This window comes from Xiphophorus couchianus, chromosome 13, assembly GCF_001444195.1.
Source record: "Xiphophorus couchianus chromosome 13, X_couchianus-1.0, whole genome shotgun sequence".
NCBI classification, from domain to species: domain Eukaryota; kingdom Metazoa; phylum Chordata; class Actinopteri; order Cyprinodontiformes; family Poeciliidae; genus Xiphophorus; species Xiphophorus couchianus.
In genome coordinates, this window is record NC_040240.1 from 3627813 (window position 1) to 3651125 (window position 23313).

At 39.4% G+C, this 23313-nt stretch overlaps 1 protein-coding gene across 1 annotated transcript; it reads left to right on the forward strand.

The window, feature by feature from the left end:
• Nucleotides 1-2711: 2711 nt before the first annotated feature.
• On the forward strand, nucleotides 2712-21395 carry nt5c1aa (5'-nucleotidase, cytosolic IAa). Its single transcript, XM_028037122.1, has 8 exons — nucleotides 2712-3011; nucleotides 3181-3383; nucleotides 7325-7369; nucleotides 12176-12343; nucleotides 12431-12560; nucleotides 17803-17925; nucleotides 18803-18987; nucleotides 20289-21395. The coding sequence occupies exons 2-8, from the start codon at nucleotides 3228-3230 to the stop codon at nucleotides 20643-20645; spliced, it is 1164 nt and encodes a 387-aa protein (XP_027892923.1). The 5' UTR covers nucleotides 2712-3011; nucleotides 3181-3227; the 3' UTR covers nucleotides 20646-21395.
• Nucleotides 21396-23313: the final 1918 nt, after the last annotated feature.

Here is a 23313-nt window from a genome sequence, read left to right on the forward strand (position 1 = left end):
AAAAAAAAAGAGACCATGTAAAGGTCAGGTGTTCAGTTCAGTTTCATATTCACATAACAAGCTATAAGAACAGAGAGAGAAAGATATGAGGACGCTGAACACAGAGGAAGTGAATGTGTTACAGTAAAAAAAAGAAAAAAAATCAAAGTAGACCTAAAGCGGCTAGAGTTTGTCTAACAGTCACCACTGTTTACACAAATACGGAAACTTCTACTGCTGTCAAATCAGACATGCTGGAACAAATAATTCACAAACTTCAGTGTATTTTCTTGGGGTTTGTGTGATAGAGCAACACAAAGCAGAGCACAACTGTAAAGTAGATGTGTGTTTCATAATTCAGTTTTATAAAACCATCTGCAAAGTGTTAAATTCAAGTCGTATTCAGCCAGGACTTTGTCATGATGACACCTGCAAACCTTTTTGGAGGGGTAAGTCTCTAACAGTATTGTATATGTATAAAGACCATTTTTTGTCCAGTATTCTTTGCAAAATAGCTCAGTCTCAGTCAGGTTGGATGAGTGTTTATGTGAAAATGTAATTTTACGTCTTGCCACAGATTTTGAGTCTAGAGTTTCTCATAAAGAGCTGAAATCTGGAAATAAAACAAAGACAGCCTGTTTTGATATGCGGAGAAGTTTTGATGCTAGCGCGGAAGCTAACATCCACGGTCTTCCTTTTATTGACTTGATTTGATGAACAGCATTCATGGGTACAACACACGGGCAACAGGACTTTTCTACAATTAATTTTCTTTTTTGTTAATTCTTCTCAGTATATAAGACGTAATGACAACAGTTAAAGAAAAATCCAGCATCATTTCAGCATAAACTTGGACCTGATTATGTTACTACTGATCTTCCTCTGCAAGCAAAGCAGATACTAGATCTAACAGAGTGGAAAGACCTCACTAAATCACTGGGAAAAATGCAAAGTCAAGTTAAAAAAAACAAACATGAGTGCAAACCACTGAGGCACACATCTGTAGCAGAATTCAGCATGCATGGCTAATGGCTCTAAGTACAACCTTTTTTTAATGAAGGGTAGATCCATTATCTACCACCTTTAGGCTAATTTATTCCCTGACCTGCCCCTCCCTTACTGGCTTTCATACTCACCAGAAGAGCATCTTTTTCCATAACCAAGTTTTGTTTGTGTTATTTGGGGTTTGACTTTTAAGGATAATAATAAAGTTTCTTTTTTTTTTTGATTGAATTCAATAATTCACTAATATTCTTCAGAGATGTGGACATACCAGGAGCTTTTCTCCAGAAAACATCTCACTTGTCTATCGAGGCAGCTTCCAATTGAGCTTAATTGTTAGAGTCACAAAATATCGATAATATCGATACCAAGTTGATACCAGTATCGGATCAATACCAGCATGGTAAGAGCCATACTCTAATTTCAAAATCCCTCTTGAAATTTTACTTTTGTTTGGTAGTTTTTCAAGTCTACCTCAAAAAAGATTTTGTTTTGATTTGTTCTCAAGTGCTAATATTTTTACACTATTTATTTATGGAAAATATGCACATAAATCTGTTTTGTTTTTCTATTTTTTCCTGTTTATTCTGTTTAAAGTATTTTGGAGACACCTGCAAACTTTGTCCAAATTCTATCCCAGGTTTTAACAAAACAAATTAAAAGGAAAAACCACAAAAACACAGAAAAGATGAGAAGTTCAGTGATGTATTACACTTAATAAAAAGTATCAGTATTCTATCAATATCAATATTCTATATCGATATTGATCGGCATCGATCAATATTGATATAGAATATAGACTATCAGGTATCAATATCAATATCAGCGATACCTGCCCTGTATTTACTTGGTATAAGATCAATACCAAAACACACAATATTATATCCTTCTATTAAATAAATAATCATACATGATGAAATATGTCAACTTTTGACCAGAACAAACAATGCTGTAGGTAAGACTTGCATTAAGCCCTACCAAAATGAAATCACTACAACAGAAGAGAACAGGATGTACACTTATTGTAGTATCTAAGATACCAAATGTTTTATATAATCAACTTTTATTTAGCCAAACGTTACACAAAAATAATAATACAAAGCATGCTTTTAAAGGTTGTTTTACTCTGCACAAGGAATGAGGCACTACAGAGTGTTATTTTTAGAGGAATAAAAACATGGAACTCACTTCATCTGTTATAAATGTAACAAATGCTGGAACTTTTAAAAGAGCCTTGCTTAATAATTTTAGCGTATGAAGTGCTATAGTTGCATATTTATGACTCAATGTGCTATGTTATTGTAATAAATAGCTTTTTTAAAATGATGTGGACCCCAGGAAGAGCAGCCATTGTCACGCCAACAGTTAATGGGGGAATCCAAGTAAACAAACTGAAAAAAGAAAAAAAAATACATAAAATGTTAAAATCATAAAAGCAAAACAAATAATCCACTTGCCCCTTGAGCTACGTCATGGCTATTTTTATTGCGCCTGAACTTCCCATGAGCCTCTTAGGCTAAACTGCACCATCAACATGAGGTCAGCGGAGGCGGGGTCGCGCTGAATAAGGAAGCGGGCCTCTGATTGGTCAGCAGCAGAGGGGAACAAATCAAACCAGGGAGCAGAGAAAGAGGGAGAGAGAGAGAGTGATTGAATGGGACAGAGTTACAAGATGGGAAGGGGTTGGAGTGAATTGGTTGGGGGCTGAAGGGTAGTGAAGGGGTGGGGGCGGGGGTTGGAGGGCAGTGAAAGAGAGAGAGGTGGCAACAGATGGAGAGCTGCATAGCCTGAAACACTGAGACCAGGGACAGGCAGAATGTACGTCTGCCTGCGTCTGCGTGCGGTCAAACTGTCACCCAAGAGGGACTGAGTGTGGGATAATAACTGTGAAGCGTCTTTCATGTCCTCTGGATTGGATGCTGAGAGCAGTAATCCTCTTGGGACGGGGAAAATAGAGAAAAAAAGAGGCTGGGTACGGGGCAGAGCTCACGAGGAAGAAGAGGGAACTCTTCGGTGTGATTTAAGGGCAGGTGCAAGCAGATCTCTCATGTACACATGAACCTTTGGTCCTGTCGTATGTGAGCGACAGAAGAAAGACATTTTTGTTTATTTAGTTTCACCTTCTTCCTGTTTGTCTTTTTTTCTTCTTCTTGTTTGAGAGGAACACAGTGTCCCGTTTGTTTTTTTTTTCCAAAGAAGGAGTGTAAGGGTTGACAGCTGTTGAGGCGCAGACAGAGGGACTGTCTATGGTGAAGATGAGTCTGGACGCCATACAGGTGATGAGCGGACAGGTGAAGGAGCTCAAAGTTTCCCCTTCGTCCAATGGAGACACCAGAGGCTCCTGGGAGGGGAAAGAGGAGTTCGACCCCAACCAGCTGGAGCTGACCGCCAAGCCGAAGCCGGTGAGTGTCACAAACCGTGGTCGCAGTTCGGATTGGATTCTGTTCTGAGACGATCATCCCTCTACGCTGCTTTCTGCAGGTAATGGTTTGAACGTAGATGCACACCTGCCAACGTGTTGGTTTGTCTTAAATCGCGTCGGTTGGATGTTAAGGCCGGGAATCGGCACATTGCATATCAGTGAATCTGCAGGTGTCAGTGACGGCCTCTTACTCCGTTACAAACCCACCGCCAGTGGAATTTCAGACGGACACATCCAGAGATTTACGTTAATGCGTGACCGGTCGTTGGGCTTCTCAAATGTCATGTTTGCAGGTTCAGGTCTGCAATCAACAAATTTGTTGCATTTTTTTCCCCACTTTATAACACTTTTAGCCTTAAATCATTTTTTGGTAAAGAGCACTAAGAAAGTTGAAAGTAAATTTGATGACTTCATTACTTTTCATACCTCAACAAATATGTGTTTCCTTCTCTCAAGAATAGAATGAATCTATGTAAATATTAACTGTAGACAGATAAACTACAGTGTCTCCCTTCAATGAACTAATTCAATCTAGAGTTATATAATTGTTTTATTTTATTCTGAAATATTTTTCCCATTTGTAGGCTTTTATGTTTTACAAAATAAAGGTGAACACAAATGCTAACCGTTGTTAGCTTGACAACTGTTTGTGGAAATAAGCCTGTTCTAAAGTCCTGGAGGGAAATGATATAGAATCTGTAAAATGATTATTGGTGAGTGATTTAGGCAGAACTCAATCACAACACTACTGCAGACCACTTAATAGTGTTGAAATAAAGTTTGAATATTTAGTTTAGATTATATCTGAGGTTTTCTTTTTATAACTAAAAATAATTTCTTTTTCACATTCATAAAACTGTCAGGTAGCTGTTTAGGAGATTTACAATAAATTCTATCTGTCTATTTCTCTTTGAACAGTTAAAATTGCATTGCATAAATTAACAATTATATTTAAAAAATAATTGAGGTTAGCTCCAAATCAAGATTTTTGCAAAGCTGTAATAATATTCAACAGTAGAAGAAGAATAGTTCTTTCATTAATTCCTGACTTGGCACACATATCTACAAAAAAGTATTTAATAAGCATGTTTCTTGCTCAGTTAAAGGTCTTTAAACAGAAGGATATTTACTAAGATGCTAGGCTAACATTCGCTTTTTTCTCTGTTTTGACCACTTGATTCTTTGACCTGTAAAATGTTTCCTTTGTAAATTATAGTTTGTAGACAAAACTTACAGAAAGACGTTCACCTATTCTATATATTCAGCACTTTATTGTCAATATGGTGTAATTATTATGACCAGGTATAGCAGGTGGACTGCGATCAGGTCTCTCCCACATGCTTGTCACTATGCTAACTGCCTTTGCTAACTTTCAAAATGGTTACCACCCAATTTTTTAGCAGTAATTTTACTTGTAGTGCCACTTAGTGAGAAAATATAAAGACGATTTTTTAAAAAGCTGTCTTTGGTGGAAGCTGTGAATGAGCGGAAGGTTCAGTCACAGTTCTGAGAACCTTCAGGGAAGTGAAGCTGCTACCCACAGGTTAGCACGGGGAGCTGAAGTGTCGCAGCCAAGGGCTTAGGGCTGTTTTTGGCTTTGAAAGATATCAACATACTGAACAGGATGTACTGTAGTCTGTAGCACTTTTCAAGTCCAAGGGAATAAGCCTCTAAGTTGCCTCTGGGCGACTCTGACAGGGATTCACTGCAGTCCTATTGCTAGTTTCATAAGCATGAAGCAGAAGAATAACAAATAAGTGTAGACTATAAAATGCAAAGTGGTATGAAGCTAAAAGAAGCTAAATGCTGAGTAATCTCTGCTGGGTGAGGATTAGTGTATTTTCAGATCAACATGTAGGCCCACTGATGATTGTGCTAAAATATAAAACCAGATATTATTGTATAACATCACTTTCAAATTCACAGCAGCAGCACAGATATATTAATGCCCCTCTGTCATACAGTGTATACATAACAGCATTAGATATCTAACAAAAAGTGTGTTATATAAACAGAATTAGGTACTCGCATTTAACCTATCTTGCATGTAAATAATCTGCTACAGGCACATCAAAACAACAATAAAAAGACAACATAATTAAACTAATAGTTCAACAGTTTGAATATACACTGCGTAGAGGGCAATAGTTTGTTTCATTGTATTTTGAAGAGCTCCTTTAAAGGCACAGCAGTAAAATAAGTTTTATGGGTGAGACTGTAGGTACATTTAAAAACCAACAAGCTCTTATGCCTACAAAGTTTAATATTTTCACTAAGCTGACTTCCCAGAACACCCAAAGCCTTAAATTCAACAAAACATTTAAAGCAGTAGCTAATGGAAACTCTTAAAAGGTACTTTTCTAATTTTCTTCAACAGTTAGATGTAGTATAGCACCAGTGCTAGCTTGTAAACAAGCAGGTAGCAGAAACAAGAGACTGAGATTCAGTTTTAGCGTTTTAACACTTCTCTTATGTAGTAGTCCTATAGATAAATAAACTCAAAGTGTTGCTATTATGAAACAGCAGCTCATAATGTTATGCCTCATCTATGTGTCAAACCAGTATGCAAAAGCCTTAAGCTTTTAAAGACACGGATGTCTTTTTTGCTTACAGAAAGCACTAAATTTGGATCCATTGTTGTCCACAATCTTTCAGTTACTTTACTTTAGGCAGATACCTGCCTTGAGGCTTGCTAGCACAGTGTTAGCTTTGCAGTACGCAGTTGATTATTGTTACCTCTGAGTCTTTTTGGCTTTGATTTTAAATGTTCCCTGTAATTAGAAAATTATTATGTCTCCATATAAGCTATATCAGTGGAAGCTATGCTGCTTGCTGTTATCTCTGGGGACGGTTTTTCCTTTATGATAAACTGCTTTCCTTCTGGGAACAGAGTCACGTTACGGTGGACTATGAATAAAACACTTCCAAAGTAAGGTACGCTATAATCAGTAAAAGGATCACAGTGCCAGGCGTCCCAGTTTAGATCCGATATTTATCAGTGGTCTAACACTGTTTCCTGTAGGAATTTTGTCATTCATTGGCCAACAAGATGTTTTTTTTTTTCAAAGAATAACACAACTCGGGTCAGATTTCAGAGTGACATCGCTGTTTAGTGGCAGTGTGTACAGTCACACGCCAGCGTTACCATGTCTGCCAAGACTTGGACAGGCTGCACCATCACTGGCCTTTACCTGATCTATAAATAACTGCAGTCTGCACTCACCCAACTACTTTCTGCTCATACTCTCACCTCTTCGCTCCCCTTCTATACTCCAGAATCTTTCTGGAAGTTTGTGTCTTTGGTATGTAAAAAGAAGAAGAAGAAAAAAAAGATGAGTCAATGACCAGGATTAAACACAGATGTCACAAAAGTTCTGAGGGGTTTCATATCATGAGAACAGGGTTGGGTTTAACTACTGGAAAAAGACTAAAAAACAAACAAAATTTTTTCCCAATTTACACATATAGTCACCCTCTAACAGGGATTGTAAGCTAGCGTTGAAGTCACAGTGGGTTTCTGTGAAGAAGAGTCCCACGACTGACGAATTCCCTCTGGGGTAAAGGAGCCCCGCTCGGGGAGAAGGCAGGCAGTTAACACTTCCAGTATCAAATCACAGCAAAGAACTGGACTCCGGCTCGGCCGTCACTCCCAGACTGTGTGACATGTTATTCATAGAGTCAACTGACTAACAGATAAACTGCACCAAAGGATTCGTACGTCCCGCTAATCTGTCACAAACCACAGCGTCGTCTGCAAACATGAAACTCTGAGGGTGATTTCACCTCCTCTCACTCTAAAAACTGGAGTTATCTGCAGGAAATAGCAAAAAGTGAACATTCAGACATCCTCTAACAATAATAACAATAATAAATGTGCAAGCTTCCTTCTGCTGAATAAAAACAAACTGTCGTTCTGCTAAGGTGACAGGCAGACGGGCCCGGAAGGTGGAGGGAGCCGTGTTCTTCGTAAGTATGTCCCGTCATCACGTTGTGTCTGAGCGAGCATTCGTGACGACCTTTCACCCCTGCGTGTTTAACCTTCTGTGTGACGGCTGCATGTTCGCGCACGAACCCGTGCTACTAACCAACCGCTTGACCCGATTCGTCGTCACGTGTGTTGTGCTGATTTCACATTCTGAGCTAATGAAGCCTGTAATGTGTGTACATATGTGTTATTATGGGTGGACGCCTGTCAAAATGGCACCAATGGAGCACATGCACAGAAAAACACTTTATGCCTTTCAAAGAAGAACCTAAATTATTTAGGTAAATTTATAGATGAACAAAAATGAGGCATGATTTAAACTGAAAGCTGCGAATACAAAAGTGCCTTCAAAATGACTTTATCAGTAAATATGACCTGTCTTTGAGAATAAAAGATTGTTTGTAAAAGTACAGCTGTTCTGTGATGGCCTCAGTGGGTCGTTACAGAATATGAAGAAACATACCATGCATAACTCTGTCACAATAAGCAATAAAATCTACTGACAAAATGTTAAGATTCAACACAAACTGTTTTTGTTTCTATTTTCATGGTAAATAGAATCACATCTACTCACTGATTTTGCTCTAAACACTTTGTTGTACCTAAAACAGCTTTTAATTTGCTGTAGTAAAACTTGGCTAAATACAGCAAGTGTTTTCAAATTAAGACTCACCTAGATCCTGTTTTTATTGCTGAAAATAGACAAAATATATATTTTTTTCAGTTTTCTATAATTGAGCCCAAAATAAGATCAAACTCGAGGCCTGTCATTTGACAAGGAAAATGTGCAAAAATAATTTGAAGTTCCTACAAAAAAATAAATCTGATTATAATAGTTTGTGGTTGTTTTATTATTGAGTTGCTATAAAAAAAAGGGTAATGTTTTTGGTGATTGTAGTTTTAAAAAATTTATATTGTTTCGCTTTGTAGGTTTGAGCTTTTTTTTTTTTGGCCCAGCTAACAACAAGCTTGAACACCGCTGTAATAAATCAGTTTATCGCATGATGAATGGCAGTAGGCTTCATAATCTCCATTTGCATGCTTGAAACATTTTTCTCCGTCTAGATTTAGCCCTCCCTTTGCTGTTTCCTTAGTGTAATGAGGAGCGAACTTTTATGTCAGTCCCTTGCCAGGCGCATGTTCTTGTACCAACGACTGTAGCATGAGTAAAAAGAAGAAGAAGAAAAAACCGAGAGGACTTCAGATGACTGTAAAACATGTAACCGCTTCTTTAGACTTCAACTTACAAATGTTAAGTTATTTAAATGAAGTGTCTTTGGAGTGACTTTTTGTTAAGCAGCAGTTTTGTCTGTTTTCTCTGTCTGAGAGAGGTGTAAAGTACCAGAGGTAGAAAATACATACATCAGAGTAGCAACCTTTATTGCCATGCTACATTAATTTGGTGTTGGTGAATTCAGTGATCTTTCGAAAGATTTCTTGCAGTAATTCAGTTCAGTTCAATTCAGTTTTATTTATGTAGCTCCAATTCACAACAAATGTCTCAAAGAGGTATTTGGCTAAAAATGTTTTAAAAATCATTCAAATTTTTTCATACACACATTCCAATTGACCCTAGTGATAAAACGGTACAGCAAGCTCAGTTAATTATTCAAATAAAGTAGTTTAAAAAGTTTCCATCTCAGGAAACCCAGCAGGTTGTAGCAGGGAGTGACTTGCAGCAGTCACTCCCTATGGACCAGCACGAAGCAACAGCAGGAAATCACTTGAAACTTGCAGCAGAACCTGGAACCAGATGTAAAAACAATTGGGCCAAACACACAACTCTGTGGAACTCCATAAGTAATCCTGGAGAGTGAAGATCTAGTGTTCAGATGAACAAACTGTAATCTGTCGGACAGATGAGACTCAAACCGGCCAGCTCTGCAAAACGTAGAGAAACAATCATAAGCTCTCAATACTCACTACAGCAGACACTTATGCTGGCATTAAGGAAAATTAGTGACATATTACAAAGACTAATGGCTCTTATAACAGGTAAATAAATTGGTTTTCATATTCACCGGTTATTCCTTAAAATGGATCGTTTTGCACCTTACAGTTTATGTTTAGCTTTTGCTCAGATGTGTCCTGTCAAGGCCTCGTCTGCGTGTTACCAAGTATGTGAGCAACATGTCAGCGGCGGCTGCGCGGTGACGGATCATAGCTAAATGCATCAGCAGCAGCTCAGCACTCTCTCTGGATCGCGCTGAAACACAAGCACGCAGATGCCTCAACACAGAGTCCCTCTCCTCACTACAGCAACACTCTGCTGTTTGCCGACAATTATATCAGAGCAGTGCCGTTTTGTGCTTCCTGTTTGGATGAAACCCAAGTAGTAGCCACAGAAAGAGGGCTGAAATTCAGCTTTCCAACATAGCTGTTGGTAACAAGTATATTAAAATGAGAATAGCTGGGGCATGCAGTGGTGGCGTAGGGGATAGCGCGACCCATATTTGGAGGCCTTGAGTCCTCGACGCGGCCGTCGCGGGTTCGACTCCTGGACCCAACGACATTTGCCGCATGTCTTCCCGCCTCTCCTTCCCCGTTTCCTGTCAGCCAACTATCATATAATGGATACTAGAGCCCACAAAAGACCCCCTGGGGGGAAAAAAAAAGAGAATAGCTACCTTAAGGTTGTTGTTAACTTCTGATTTCTTTTGTTTTTGCTTTTTTGTTGATCTTAAGTCAACAGGAAAAACAGGGTTTTTGATGATGTAATTTATTAATGGGGGGAAAAATGTATCCACACCAAGCTAGCTTTATAAGCAAAAGTAAAAACCTTTCAATCGTAATAAGACCAAGCTGACGTCAAGTATTTGTGTTAATTGCAGATTTGGTTTAATTCAGCCACTTTGGAGGTTTTCCAGCATGAACAGCCTGTTTAAAATAATCTTACGGCATTTTAAATGAATTTTAGTTCTACCTTGGACTAGGCCACTCAAAAGCCTTTAGCTCAGTTGTCCAGTAAAATCTGGCTAATCTCCGGTAAATTATTATATTTGAATACTGCAACTTGTATTTACTGCAGTTATCTTTCTCACTGTATTTGTAATAGTACCTCCTCCTTAAAACCAAAATAATAATAACAATAAAGGATGTTTACACATAATGGTTGCTCCAGTGGTTGCCCACTTGAAGTCTAGCATCTCTGATGTAAAAGATTGTACGTGTGAGCCGTGGACAGCACACACACAAACACACCCTCACACACACACTGTGAGGCAAAGTCAAACAAGCAAAGCCACCAGTGTTCACCCAGTGGGTGCTGCTGTGGGCCCTAATGCCTGCTGCCCTGGCAGGAATGTTGCCCTCACCCTCCAAACAGCAGCGTAAACATACACATCAGGTAACATGAGGACAAAATGGCGTCTTGATCTTTTCCTCCTGAGTCCATGGAAGGAGAGGGATTTAGTCAATTAAATGCTAACTTGGTAGCGATTGTACATTTACAAAAACATACAGAGATGTGCAGCCGGATTTTGACACAACTACACATTTAAAAAGATCAAGGTGTCTCCAGAGGGATATTCAGATCTTTGTGCTACTTCTGTATGTGACATTTTTTAAATTCTAATTTCCTCTACATGCCACCCAAATTGTGCTTCCCAGTTTTAACAAATAAAAACTTCACTTTTGTGTGTGTAAAATCTAGACATTTGCATGAGTTCTACTTTTATTTTGTTCCTCCAATTATAAATGTTTTTTGTCATACAGGTTTAATTTTACACATTATCCTCGAATGGTCTTGAGTTTCATTCTTGGAACAATTAAAAAACAATGTTGATATAGTAACAGTCACATTTTACTGCTTACAGCAACATTTGCCAACCCTGGTCCTCAATGCACACTGCCCGAGATGTTTCCTATGCGTTTCCTTCATTACACCTGATTTCAATTGATGGCTGATTAACAGGCTTGTGCTGAACTGCAATGATTGGAATCAAGTGTGTTAAAGCAGGAAATCATGTAAAACATGCAGGGCTATGTGCCTTGAGAACCAGGGTTGGGAAACACTAGTTTAAGGTTTTTATTGTGTTTTCATGAGTAAAACGATCTTGGAGGACATTTTGTGTGAAAATACTTCCTCCATCTGCATCATTTTGGATGTAGTCAAAAGTTTGTAGTTTGACTGTCGCAGCTTGTCTGTAAGTTTGTTTTACCTCAACAGAGCGTAGCGAGACAGACTACATGCCCTCATCGTCCACCATGAACTTGTTCCCAACAGAGCTCTTCACTCTTTTAGCAATTACCAGATGTCTTATATGATGGAGTTTCATTAGTCAGAGTTTTATATGCAACCAGAAGAATTTCTCTTATAGTCACTTCTAAATAAACATAGAAAAGAAACAGTCAAAAGGATATAATCAACTCGAAACACACTCGAACAGCCAGCTGCACACACTCGACAAACATGATCTTAAGAGCTCTGCGCTTCAAATCATTTGACCTGAACACAACTGAAAATCAGTGGTCAGGACTAAATGTGTATGTGCCAACTGTCAGACAGATAGGATGGATGGAGAGTTGAGGAATTTACAGTGAACAAGCAAATGAACAAGCAATGCCCCAGGGATAGGAAGAAGAAATGGATGGGATGGAGAGACATATGCAAAGGCAAACTTAAAAGGAAAAATGTTGTTTTAGCATGATTGAATGTAAAAACAGGGCTTACCCCGTAATTTATTCTGCCATGAATTGTAAAATTGATTGATTGATTTTGTTCTTCTCCTTTTAGGTTGATTCTTAAATTCACTCCACTCTCAACCCAGATCTCTGTTTTCCTTCAGCCAAAGCCAGAGAACGCCGTGACGGTGGCCGTCTCTTCCCGGGTCTTGTTTCGGACCGAGCGGGAGCAGAAGGTGTTCGAGCAGAAAGGAGTGGAGGAATACCTGAGATACCAAATCGAGCACGAGAATGAGCCCTTCGCGCCGGGACCCGCTTTTCCTTTTGTCAAGGTTATAGATCCGCACAGATTTCTGGGGTGTGATGGTGTTTGAGTTGAACTTCTTCCAGGGTGACTGTTTCCAACGCCCCTCTGACAGGCTCTGGACGCGGTCAACACTCGCCTGAGGGAGCTGTACCCCCAGAGTGAAGAACTGTTCGACATCGTCTTGGTGACGTACAATCACGCTCATGTCGGGATCCGGCTCATCAACACCATCAATCACCACAGTAAGTTCCACAAAGATGAACATTAATTTGAGTATTTTGTTTTCATGTGACAAACTGTAATCAACATAGTAGCTTTTACTGTTTAGTGACAACAGTTAGCTAATCATCTCACTGCACATGTTGCAGCCTACTTTTTAAATAAAGGAAAAAATAATCCCATTTTCTGAGCTTTTGGTCACTACAGTAGCAGTTAACTATGAAATCTTCCATATACATTTATCTTATTGAGAATACGAGATTACAGTCTGTTTCTGCTTTTGTCAAAAGAGCTATTTACTTTCAAGCTAGGTGGAGTTTGGAAATCTTGCAGCTGAAAATGAAGGAACTGTCTTTCTTGTGAACAAGGGAGTGTCTTTCTTACTATTTCAATCACATGGTCGATAACAGGAAATGTTGTTACATTGGGAATACGGAAAGGGCCCAAAAGCAGGTTAGCACAAAGGAAGCCATGGATGAGGAACAACAAACACATTCTCCTTGCCAAAAAACTAAATTAAAATAAAAAAGCAGCAGAGACAGGAAACCAAAAAAAATACATAGCTGAGAGTAGAAAAAACAACTTTCAGAGCAATAACTTCCTCAGGAGTAGGAGGATGCTACTGAAGGTGTGCTCGGACACAAAGAGTTTTCTCATGGTAGGCTGTGATCAGTGGCGTGCGGTCAGCGAAGGCAGTTGAGGCAGAGCCTGTGGAGCACAGCACAAAATTAATAATATCTACATGTCCAAGTGTGATTGGAATTATTTTACGGCTATGCATGACATGTAGAAGAATTGTCTTTTTGGCCTCCAGCGTTGGCCGCATGCGGGGAATTTCCTTATGTAAACAATAACATGCAGGGGATCTAAATTTGTAAATCTGATTATGATTAAGTCAGTGTCTCACCAGCTATGTACCTCACCGCATGTCACTGGCTGTGATATATATGTTTCAAACAAATGTTTTTCCCGGTAATATGCAGTTTGTCATTTCCTGCTGCTGTAGATAATTTGAAATGTTACCACTAGTAAGGGAAGCACAGACACATTACCTGACAAACAAAAACACCAACGAGGGACGGAGGTGAAAGTGACTCGCATGACTTCTCTCTTTGGCAAATACCTTCTGCTGTGCAACTTTCTGTGTAGTTTGTGATTAAGGGTTAGGGGTTAAGATTAGGTTTGGGTCTTAGGGTCATTATCCATTCGTAATCTTCCGTTTAATCCGGGGTCGGGTCATGGCAGACAGACCCAGACTTCTCTCTCCCCAGCCACTCGGCTCACTTCCTCAGAGGAGATTCCAAGGAATATCCCGGCCAGAAGAGCAACATATTTCCTCCAGCCGGTCTCGGGTTTTCCTTTGGGTCTCTTCCTGGATGAAGATGCCGAACCAGATGGCCAGGTTATCTCAACTGAATCCTCTAGATGTGGAGGAGCAAGGAAGGAAATCAAATCAAGGTCTGAGAGTGGAGAGGGCCTATGAACATGGACTGGATGTGTCTTGTTTCCACTGTGTCCATCCATCAGTCCGTCCCTCATCTTTACCCACTTGTCCTCACAGGACCGTGGGGAGCTGATTGAGGACTCTTTGGGCACAGAGTGGGGTATTCCTTGGATAGATCCAGTCCATCACAGGTCAACTCATAGACAGGCAGGCCAATCAATCAAGTGTTAGAGGTTCATTAAACCTCACATGCATATGTTTGGACTGTGTGAAAAAGCTTGATACCTGGTGAGAACCCAGGCATGCAGACGGAGAACAAACTCCGTGCGCAAAAGACGTTAGGTCAGGTTTTTATCCCAGGAACTTTATGCTGCAAGGCAACAGGGCAACCAGCTGTGCTGCTCTGCTGGGATGGATCCGAATACCAGATCTGAACATTGCACACACAACGATCAATCGAACGTACTTTTTTCCTCTGGACTGTGGGAGAAAACTAGAGGAACTTGAATCAAATCCGCAGGGAGAACATGAAAAGTCCACACGCTACAGCCAAGCCTTTCTTGACCTGAGGAAACCATGTTTACCACTGCAGTCGCTGCGGCAACCTGAATTTAGAGCCATCTGCCTTCCCGTTAACTTCGACCAGTTTATCTGTCCCTGTTAAAGAGAACGTGGACCACCACATGTTTCCGTTTCCAGTTGTCAAAAACATCTCAATCCACGTATCTACACAATTCTAGATGTGGAGGAACTTTGTCACCTAACATCCTTGAAATATACAATTGAAATATATATTGTGACAAATTCCAAGGGGCACAAACACTATGTTGGGTACATTTCAGATGAGCCAAAGGTTGTGTACTGAAGCTGACGCAAGTTGTGCTCAGAGATAAACAGCGGAGTGTATGGACAGCTGAGTGACTGAATCCTTCCCAGGGAAAATCTCAGACCTTCTGGTGACACTCTCCACACAGACCGCTTCCTGTTCAGCTCCTCTAATGTTTTCAGATCCGCGGACCTTCAGGCCGGGTCGACTTCAGGATTAAGTCCCGCGGGATGGAAGAATAATCCAAGAGGCCCGAAAGACAAACAGCAACGAGCAAAGACACCAAGAAAAGCAACGCAAGGCTTCGCAGATGCTTTTACGTTTGATGTCGTTTTGGTGGCTCCCTTTGTGAAGAAGTGCATGCATCAATGCAACAACCTCTGACCCTCCCTTAGCAACAGTTTCTTCTCTTAATCCTGAAACGAATCCAAACCTCCAGGAGAACGTGATGCATAATCTGCTTGCAGTAAAGATTTTGTGTCGTTTGAAAGAACATAAATGTGGGACTTATGTAAGCGTTTCCCAAGAAAAACTACATGTGGAAGCACGGAACAGAGCCTGTGAGAGATGAACATAAATATCTAAAAGTTGGTCTTTATTGAGACAACAGTGTGTCTCTGTTGTCCTGCTGATTTCCTGCTTTGATATGATAATGTTTTAGATCCTCTGAGCCAGAAAATGAATCCAAGATGAATGATCTGAAAACATTCATGCAGCCAGGAAACGAAAAAATAATGAAGAGGACTTAATTCCTTTGAGTCCACCGCTCTGTTACTTGTCAGTGACTGGCTTTAATGACTTAGATTTTACATTTATTTAATCTTTTTTTTCTAATGCTTAATTTTATGAATGTATTTTTTTTAGGTTTTTATCATTGATATTATTATTATACAACCACAAAACCAGAGCTGTTATCCTGTATGCAGGGCCAAGGTGAAAGAGGTTGCACACTATTCTTTAAACGCTGTGGAGCGGTTGTGGCAAAAAGTAGCGATAAAATCTGCCTATTAAACTGTTAAAATGTGAACAAACTGCTGTGTCTGCATTTAAACCTCGTCAAGTTACATATTTTGAAATATTTTTTTACATTGATGTAATTTGGCACCGTTCAGATAAAACAGCTGATTTGATTGATTAAAATCATGTTTCAGCACAAGCCTGTGATCTTCAAGATTCGGTTTCTACAATCTGTGACATAAAAACTTTTGAGTCGTGCTAGAGATTTAAAAACACGAGAAATTCTGTGGTGATAAAATAAAACAAAATAAAGGGGTTTCTGGCGACACTGTATTTTATTTAGATCTAAATTAAACATAAATGTAAAAGCAATAGACATATTAGAGCGCAGTCACAAAGTATCTAATTTGCAAAGTGGTTACGTCACAAATGCGTAAATGTTTTTCTTTCATTTATTTAGGGAGGATTATAAGATTAAACAGTATTTATTTGGTGTTTATTGAAAATAATCCATGAGAAAGTAAGATTTGCTTTTGGAGGATTCTTTTTTTTTACGCTTCAGCAACTTTTATACATGTATATTTATTATTTTTGAAGTTTGGATCGAGTATTTAACATGTCATGTTTTCTATTTCTAATGGTGCTTTTGCATATTTTTTTTCAAACTTAAAAAGCCAGTTTATGATTTTGATCACCACAACAGTACAAATACACTTTTCCAACTTGAGGGGTAATATCAGAACTGTGGTCACATGGCCCAGTCAAAGTCCAGACCTAAATCCTATTGAGAATCCGTGGCTAATGCTATCCACTCTGAGAGAGCTTAAAGTTATAGGATATGATATTCTTTATCAATGCACTGTGATTATGGCCACATCCAGTCATATCTCCCTCCCTCATTAACCTTCTGTCACATTACGTAACATTTCCCTGGTTTCGAGTTCATTGTGCTTCTTTCTGAACCTTCTGCTCCTCCTAACTTCTTCTAAAACATTCCTCCTGACCTTCCTGTCCGTCTCTCCCGCTCTGCTCTTGCGAATATCCTCTCATTCCACCCGGGAGAGGAGATAGGATCTAGAATCATGGATCTAGTTACTAGTTATCAGTGGTCTCTCGTCGTTCTCCACATGCTGTATCTGCTCTGCTCTTTTCATCGAGCCACAGCAGCGAGTTGAGTCCCTGCACGACAAAATAAATAAATAAATAAATAAATGAATAAATGCAAACAGACTCTTTGGACATTATCCATCTTTTAAGCGCTTGTAAGTTTATTCATGTCTCCTGAGATGATTTATTTCCATTTCAGCTTCTGCCCCAAACACAGACTCAGTCCTTACAGCCCTGTTATTCAGCAGCATTTCATGTTAACAACCAATAATCCTAAACTTATTGTTATTAAAATGTAATTAAGTTTATAAGCTGCTCATTTAAAGGGACGGTATTATGTAAAATTGACTTTTTGCGCTTCACATCTTGTCATAATGTTATTCCCTCATCTAAAATGTAAATGGCGTGTTGCTTTCATTCTTTCATGAATGTTTTACAAACCATTTAATCTCCCATGGCAACCATTCAGCTGAGCAAAACAGCTGTCAGAGCTGCAGTTTCCAAACTTCTGAGCTTTCAACCCCCCACTCAGCTCCTTCAGACTAGCCAGGAACAATTAGCAAACACCTAATTGGTGGAACTGAGTATCCGCTGTGCTCCTTATATGACCTACTTCTCAGTGAAGCGCTGGTTATAAGGTTCTTAAAGGGTTAATACAGGATAGATGTTGTGATGACTTGGATGTGGAGTTTCAGAAAGAGCAGGAGCTTTTAAAGAGAGAGCGACCCAATTTGAAGACATTAAATCAGGAAATAAAATTTCTCTTATATCATATTTGATATTTATAAAACATAAGGTAACACAGTTACTTAACTATGCTATAAAATGGCACTTAAACATAACACTGCCCCTCTAAGGAATGCTGACATTCAACTCCACGGTATGCAATGAAATAAAAAACCTTGCTACCGTCTGTTGGTCTCGTTCCCAGACTTATTTATTGAGAGGTTCTGTATGACCGGAGGAAGCAGTCCGATTGGCTACCTGAAGGCCTGGCACACCAACCTCTACCTGTCTGCAGATGCTGAGAAAGTCAGGGAGGCGCTGGCTGAAGGTAAGAACACACCACTGCACACACAACGACGTTCTGACGGCCATTTAACGTATTAGGTTGATGGTATGATGTTTAAAAGAGAAAACTTTGTTATCCAGATAATAATTCAAATTGTTCTCCATTTTAAGTAAAAGATTTTTAGGAAAGCTGCATTTTAAGTTACTTATCTGCTGTATGTCTGTATTCTATCAGAGCTCTGAAATCAGGAGGAGAAATATAGTCTGACCAAATTTTCTTTTTGTCTTGACTTTAAAAGTCATGTGCAAGAAAAAAGAAAAAATGAAGATAAAAATATTTTTTAAGTAGTTTTTCTCTCCTTGTGGAGCATTGTTTTTCCTAAAAGAAAGAATACAAAATTAAAAAGAGAATTATGATGTGCAAAATTTTAAAAATGAGTGTTTTTCTATGAAGTATTTCTGACTATAACAAATATATTTCTTCCATTTCAACAACCGACAAAGTGGAAAATATACATTTTTTGCTTTTATGTCTTGCTTTTCTTCTCACTTAAATTCTGAAGGGCAAGTGAAAAAATACCAAGTGATTCTAACAAAATTGTTTTTTTATTTTCTTACTTTTAAAGTCCTGACAAAACAAAAAATTTGGCCCGATTTAGAAAATGGCTGATCAATAAGAAGTTTGCCCATTGCCTTTAGAGCTTCCGTAGTATTCTGTTTGGTTTAGAGCTAATTCATACGGAAAAATAGTTTCTGTAATATTTGCAAATGACCTTTTTGTTTACAATAGTTATGCTTTTTTCCCCTGTCATTTCCTAAAAGATGCTGTTCTATTTCTCTAACGCACTGCAAATTAATTTAACTTCCTTCAACCGAGTGCGTGCCCAGTTTATCCTGTTTCTCTCTGTGTCTGCGCTCAGGCATCGCAGCAGCAACCATGTTCATGCCAGAGAAGCTGACCGAGGTGTCGGAGTCTCAGCTGAGAGTGGCGTTCGATGGCGACGCCGTCCTGTTCTCTGACGAGTCTGAGCGCATCTTCAAGACCCACGGCCTGGACAAGTTCTTCGAGCACGAGAAGGAAAACGAGGACAGACTCCTGGATCACGTTTGTAAAACTTTCTCTACAGTTTCTGTTTCTAACATTGCTACAGAGGCAACCTGATGCTAATCTAAAGAAATAAAGAAAAGATTGTTGCTTTTTTTAAAAAAAGTATTTCCAATAAACTGTAGACAACCTTTAATCTATAATGTATTATTTTCATAGAATAATATAATAAATTATTGAGATTCAGGCTATCGTGTGTGTAAACAGTGTGCTTGAGCTGCATCCATGTGTGTTTTCACACCTGATAGTCCGGTAGACTCGGTTTGATTGAGGACCAAAGCTACAACATTCGTTACATTTTCAGCTGCTGGGGTTCACTTTCACACTGTGTCAAATTATCCAAATGGTTTGAAAAACCTGTTCCCCTCCGGGCCTGTGGTGGCGCTGCTCCAAGAACTACAGTAGCGACACAAAAACCTCAGAAGAAGACACTGAGAACAACTTCTTTCTTGTAAACAAAAATGGAGTACGGCCAGATTTTAGCGGATGTAGGATTTCTTTTTTTTTTTCTTTGGCAAAAGACCATGAGCCATTTCCGCTGCTAGCGCTAGAACTCTCAGGCTTGTTTTAGTCGAAATTCCCCAGAATGCCTTTGGTGTAGCCCACTTCCCGCTTTTGGAGTGGTTTAGAAATAAAACGTGGTTTTTCAGCCATATCAAAATGTTTGTATTTCGCAAAACTGCAATGGAAACGCGACATTTTTTTTGCATCATGCCACTTTGTAAACAGCAGCAACATGGTTATTTGTAAACACTTACCGCATCACACAGTTAATCAGAAGTTGAGTTTGTGATTTGAATGTGTTGAGTCGATAGCTCTTTTGTAAAATGGCCAACTCCAATTTCCCCAAAGCGTCGCATACGTAGCCGCTCCAAAGTAGAAAGAGTTTGTTGCTCCGACAAATTCTTTTGTCGGAGCGGCTTTTGCAGACGTTGGCGTCTGGATGAGATGCCAATGTCTCCTCTGGTGGTTGACAGATGAGGAGCGTTAGTAATACTTGTTTCATACAAGTATTTACATCCATAATTTTTAATGACTATTGTGAGGAGACGCTTATTCATGTGCAATTTTAATTGAATTTCAGATGTATTGGAAGTGCCGCAATTGCGAAATTTTGTTTTTTCGACACTAGCAGAATATCTACTGTTGGCTTGCGTGATCCCACCTCCCCAAGTGAACTGGACATTCTAGGCAAAAAAAACTAGAGTTTGATTAAAGTGGAATAAACAGGGCTGGTGTGAATGCACCCTAAAAGAATACATAAGATACTACAAGTTACCATCTTTTCTACCGCTCTGCAGGGTCCCCTGAAGGGTTTCCTGGAGGCTCTGGGGAAGCTGCAGAAGAAATTCTACGCCAAAGGCCAACGCCTGGACTGTCCCATCCGCACATACCTGGTCACGGCTCGGAGCGCGGCCAGCTCAGGGATCCGGGCGCTGAAGACGCTCAGGGCCTGGGGGCTGGAGATCGACGAGGCGCTGTTCCTCGCCGGCGCCCCCAAGGGCCCGATGCTGGAGAAGATCCGGCCACACATCTACTTCGACGACCAGATGTTTCATGTGGAGGGCGCGGCGGAGATGGGCACCGTCGCCGCGCACGTTCCTTATGGGATTGCACAGAAATATAACAGCCAGCAGAAGATGAGCTCAGGAAAGTAAAAAAAAAAAAAAAAAAAAAAAACTCGACAGCAACAAAGGGGGGGGGGAGGATCCTGGAGTGGAAGAGAAGCTTAACTTATACTGTTAAATGTTCGCAAAATGCACTAAGGTCAAGGAGAGGTCTGGAACCCGAGATGACCTGGAAGAAAACATGACTGTCCCCTGTAAAACCCAACGCCTTAGTGAGTCGTCTGCTGGGGAGATTTAGGAAATATTGCCCTGCATAAGACAGCAAGTGTTTCATTGCCACTATAAATGCACTATTATTCACTCTCCTCCTTGACTTCCTAAGAAAACAAAACCCCGTCTCTACAAACATGCAAAGCATCACTGTAAGTAAACCCTTACACCGAATGTTATTGAGCTACAAGCACAAAGCAGAGACTGTTAGATTACATACAGGGTAAATATATAACAGAGATATACTGTAGCAAATTAGTAGTAATATAGAATGCTGGAAATCATTTAGTAATTTTGATTTCAGAGAAATGTAAAATGTATATATATATTTGTAAACTACTGTACAATGACATGTTGGGACAACTGTAGATAGAAAAGAACCCCCAAAAAACAAGTAGTACATTTTCACCAAAAAACAGAATGTGATTCTTGAGATCAATCTCAAAATCCGATCTCCTTGAAAGTCAAAAAAATCGCCAGAAAAAGCTGAGAAATGTTGAGGTTAAGCGCAGACATTTTCTGGGTAAAGCAAAAAAATTAGCTCGCAACATTTTCTCAGAAATCTTTGAGAAAAAAAAGACATAAAAATTTCTGTTTTAAAAATCTAAAATTTTCAAGTTTTGGAACTCAAAAGTCTTCCAAGATTTTTCTAGAAAATGTGTGAGATCAATCTCAAAAGTTTTTTCTAGCAAGTTGGTGAAATTTCCAAGTTTTCCCCCCCTCAAATTTCAGAGATTTTCTAGAAAACTTTTACTTTTCAAACTCAAAATTTCGAGTTTTACTAAAAATGTGAGATTTTTTGGCAAAAATTTACTCCATTTTTTTTTTCTGTCTACAATGGCTCTAACATGCCGTCGCAGTAAACTGCAGCAATGCAACTTCTCTTGTGTGAGTCCAAAACAACTATAGAAAGCCATAACTCTCAGATGGTGCCTTAAGAATGGCAGTTATTATTAACCAACCCTGTTTCATATGTAATGTATAATGTATTAAGTATTATTTAATGTTACAGTACTCCTAATCCTTGAACCCTTTCACATTTTGTCACATTACAACCACTAATTTCAAGGAACACATAAATCAGAGAACCAGCCAAGAGGCCCATGACAAAAATGGAGAAGCTGCAGAGATTCGCTTCTCAGTTTGGAGAATTCGTCATTCGCTCCAGGCATCTGGCATTTACAGAAGACTGAAAAGAAGGCAGCCTTTGATGAAAGAAAGCTACGATTAAAGTTGTTTAAAATTTCCAACAAACCATGTTGGCAGACAGAAATTTTGAGAAGTGCGTTCCGGTCAGATGAACCAAATGTGATATTCAGACGGTATGTGTGAGACTTGGTGGTGGCAGCATCATGCTGTGGAGATAACAGCTTTTTTTAGCATGAATGAGGAAGCGGGTCAGTGTTGAAGAGAAGATGGACGGTGGTTTTCAAAGACAGGTGAGCAAAAACTTCAGTCTCCAGCTGTGTGAAGCTGGTAAAGACATACCGCCAATGAAAGGAGCTTCTACAGGTAATGACAGAAGTGGGCTGGATATACTGTATATCTCTTACTCAATTTTAAGGTTTTTATTTGCTGAAACCTCATATTTGTTTTCCCCCTTTGTTGTTTGTGGTTGTGATGTCACAAAATTTGAAGATGATGAAAGGCTGTGAATCCTGATGGAAAGCACTGTGATATGATGGAATGTATTGCTCTGAAAATGTACATTATTGGCCCTTTTCCACTAATATCCACTCAGCACGGTTCGACTCGGTTCAGCGACATTTTCCACGACTAAGGATTATGTGGGATTGGAAGAGCATGGAGTCGCAACGTTAGAACAATGTCGCTTACTCACTGGCTAGGGGATAGAGTCACTGGTTGTGACTCCCATACAATATTCCTGCCAATATTGCTATTTTGTGAAAACACAAAACATCAACCGAGTGTATTAGGAGTTTTAAGGACAATGGCAGACTTAGCAGAAATGTTCAACATTTTCTATTGTTGTGTTTTTCTTCTGCACAGATCAGGAGTTTTCAGTCTGTGGGACTGAATAACTATATGACGACCACCCACTATATGTGAACTATGTAGAGTTTAGCCAAGCTGAGCTGCGTTGCTAGGTGCTAGTGGAAAAAGGCCGTACAATGCTCCCGATTTTTTAAGCTAGCCTGCTTAGATGAAAGGTAATTTGTTCGTATAGCTTTAGCCTTAGTTACAGACCGCTAACATCCTTAAGATTTTCAAGATTTCCCAAAAAGTTTTTTTCTGAGTGCCTTTAGTTTCAAACAATGCACAAACTTTTCCCACCCAGACTTTAAGTCCTGTCGTATCATTTCTAAGCAAACGTAAACACGATCCAATCATTAGCATGGTAACGCTTAGCAAGCTAGCATCCTCTTTTCATGTCTAAAGTCAAGCTAGGGCTAAGATACAACTGAAGATAAATAGAACTGTTATCATGATTCGGCTGAATTACTTGAGTGAAGCTGTTTGTCATTGT

Excerpts from the sequence above, each read along its gene's own strand:
- nt5c1aa (XM_028037122.1), top strand. The coding sequence starts at position 3,228 with ATGGTGAAGATGAGTCTGGACGCCATACAGGTGATGAGCGGACAGGTG. Across the intron at positions 7,370-12,175 it reads TGGAGGGAGCCGTGTTCTTC|CCAAAGCCAGAGAACGCCGT; the intron begins GTAAGTATGTCC and ends GTTTTCCTTCAG. Across the intron at positions 17,926-18,802 it reads CAGGGAGGCGCTGGCTGAAG|GCATCGCAGCAGCAACCATG; the intron begins GTAAGAACACAC and ends GTCTGCGCTCAG.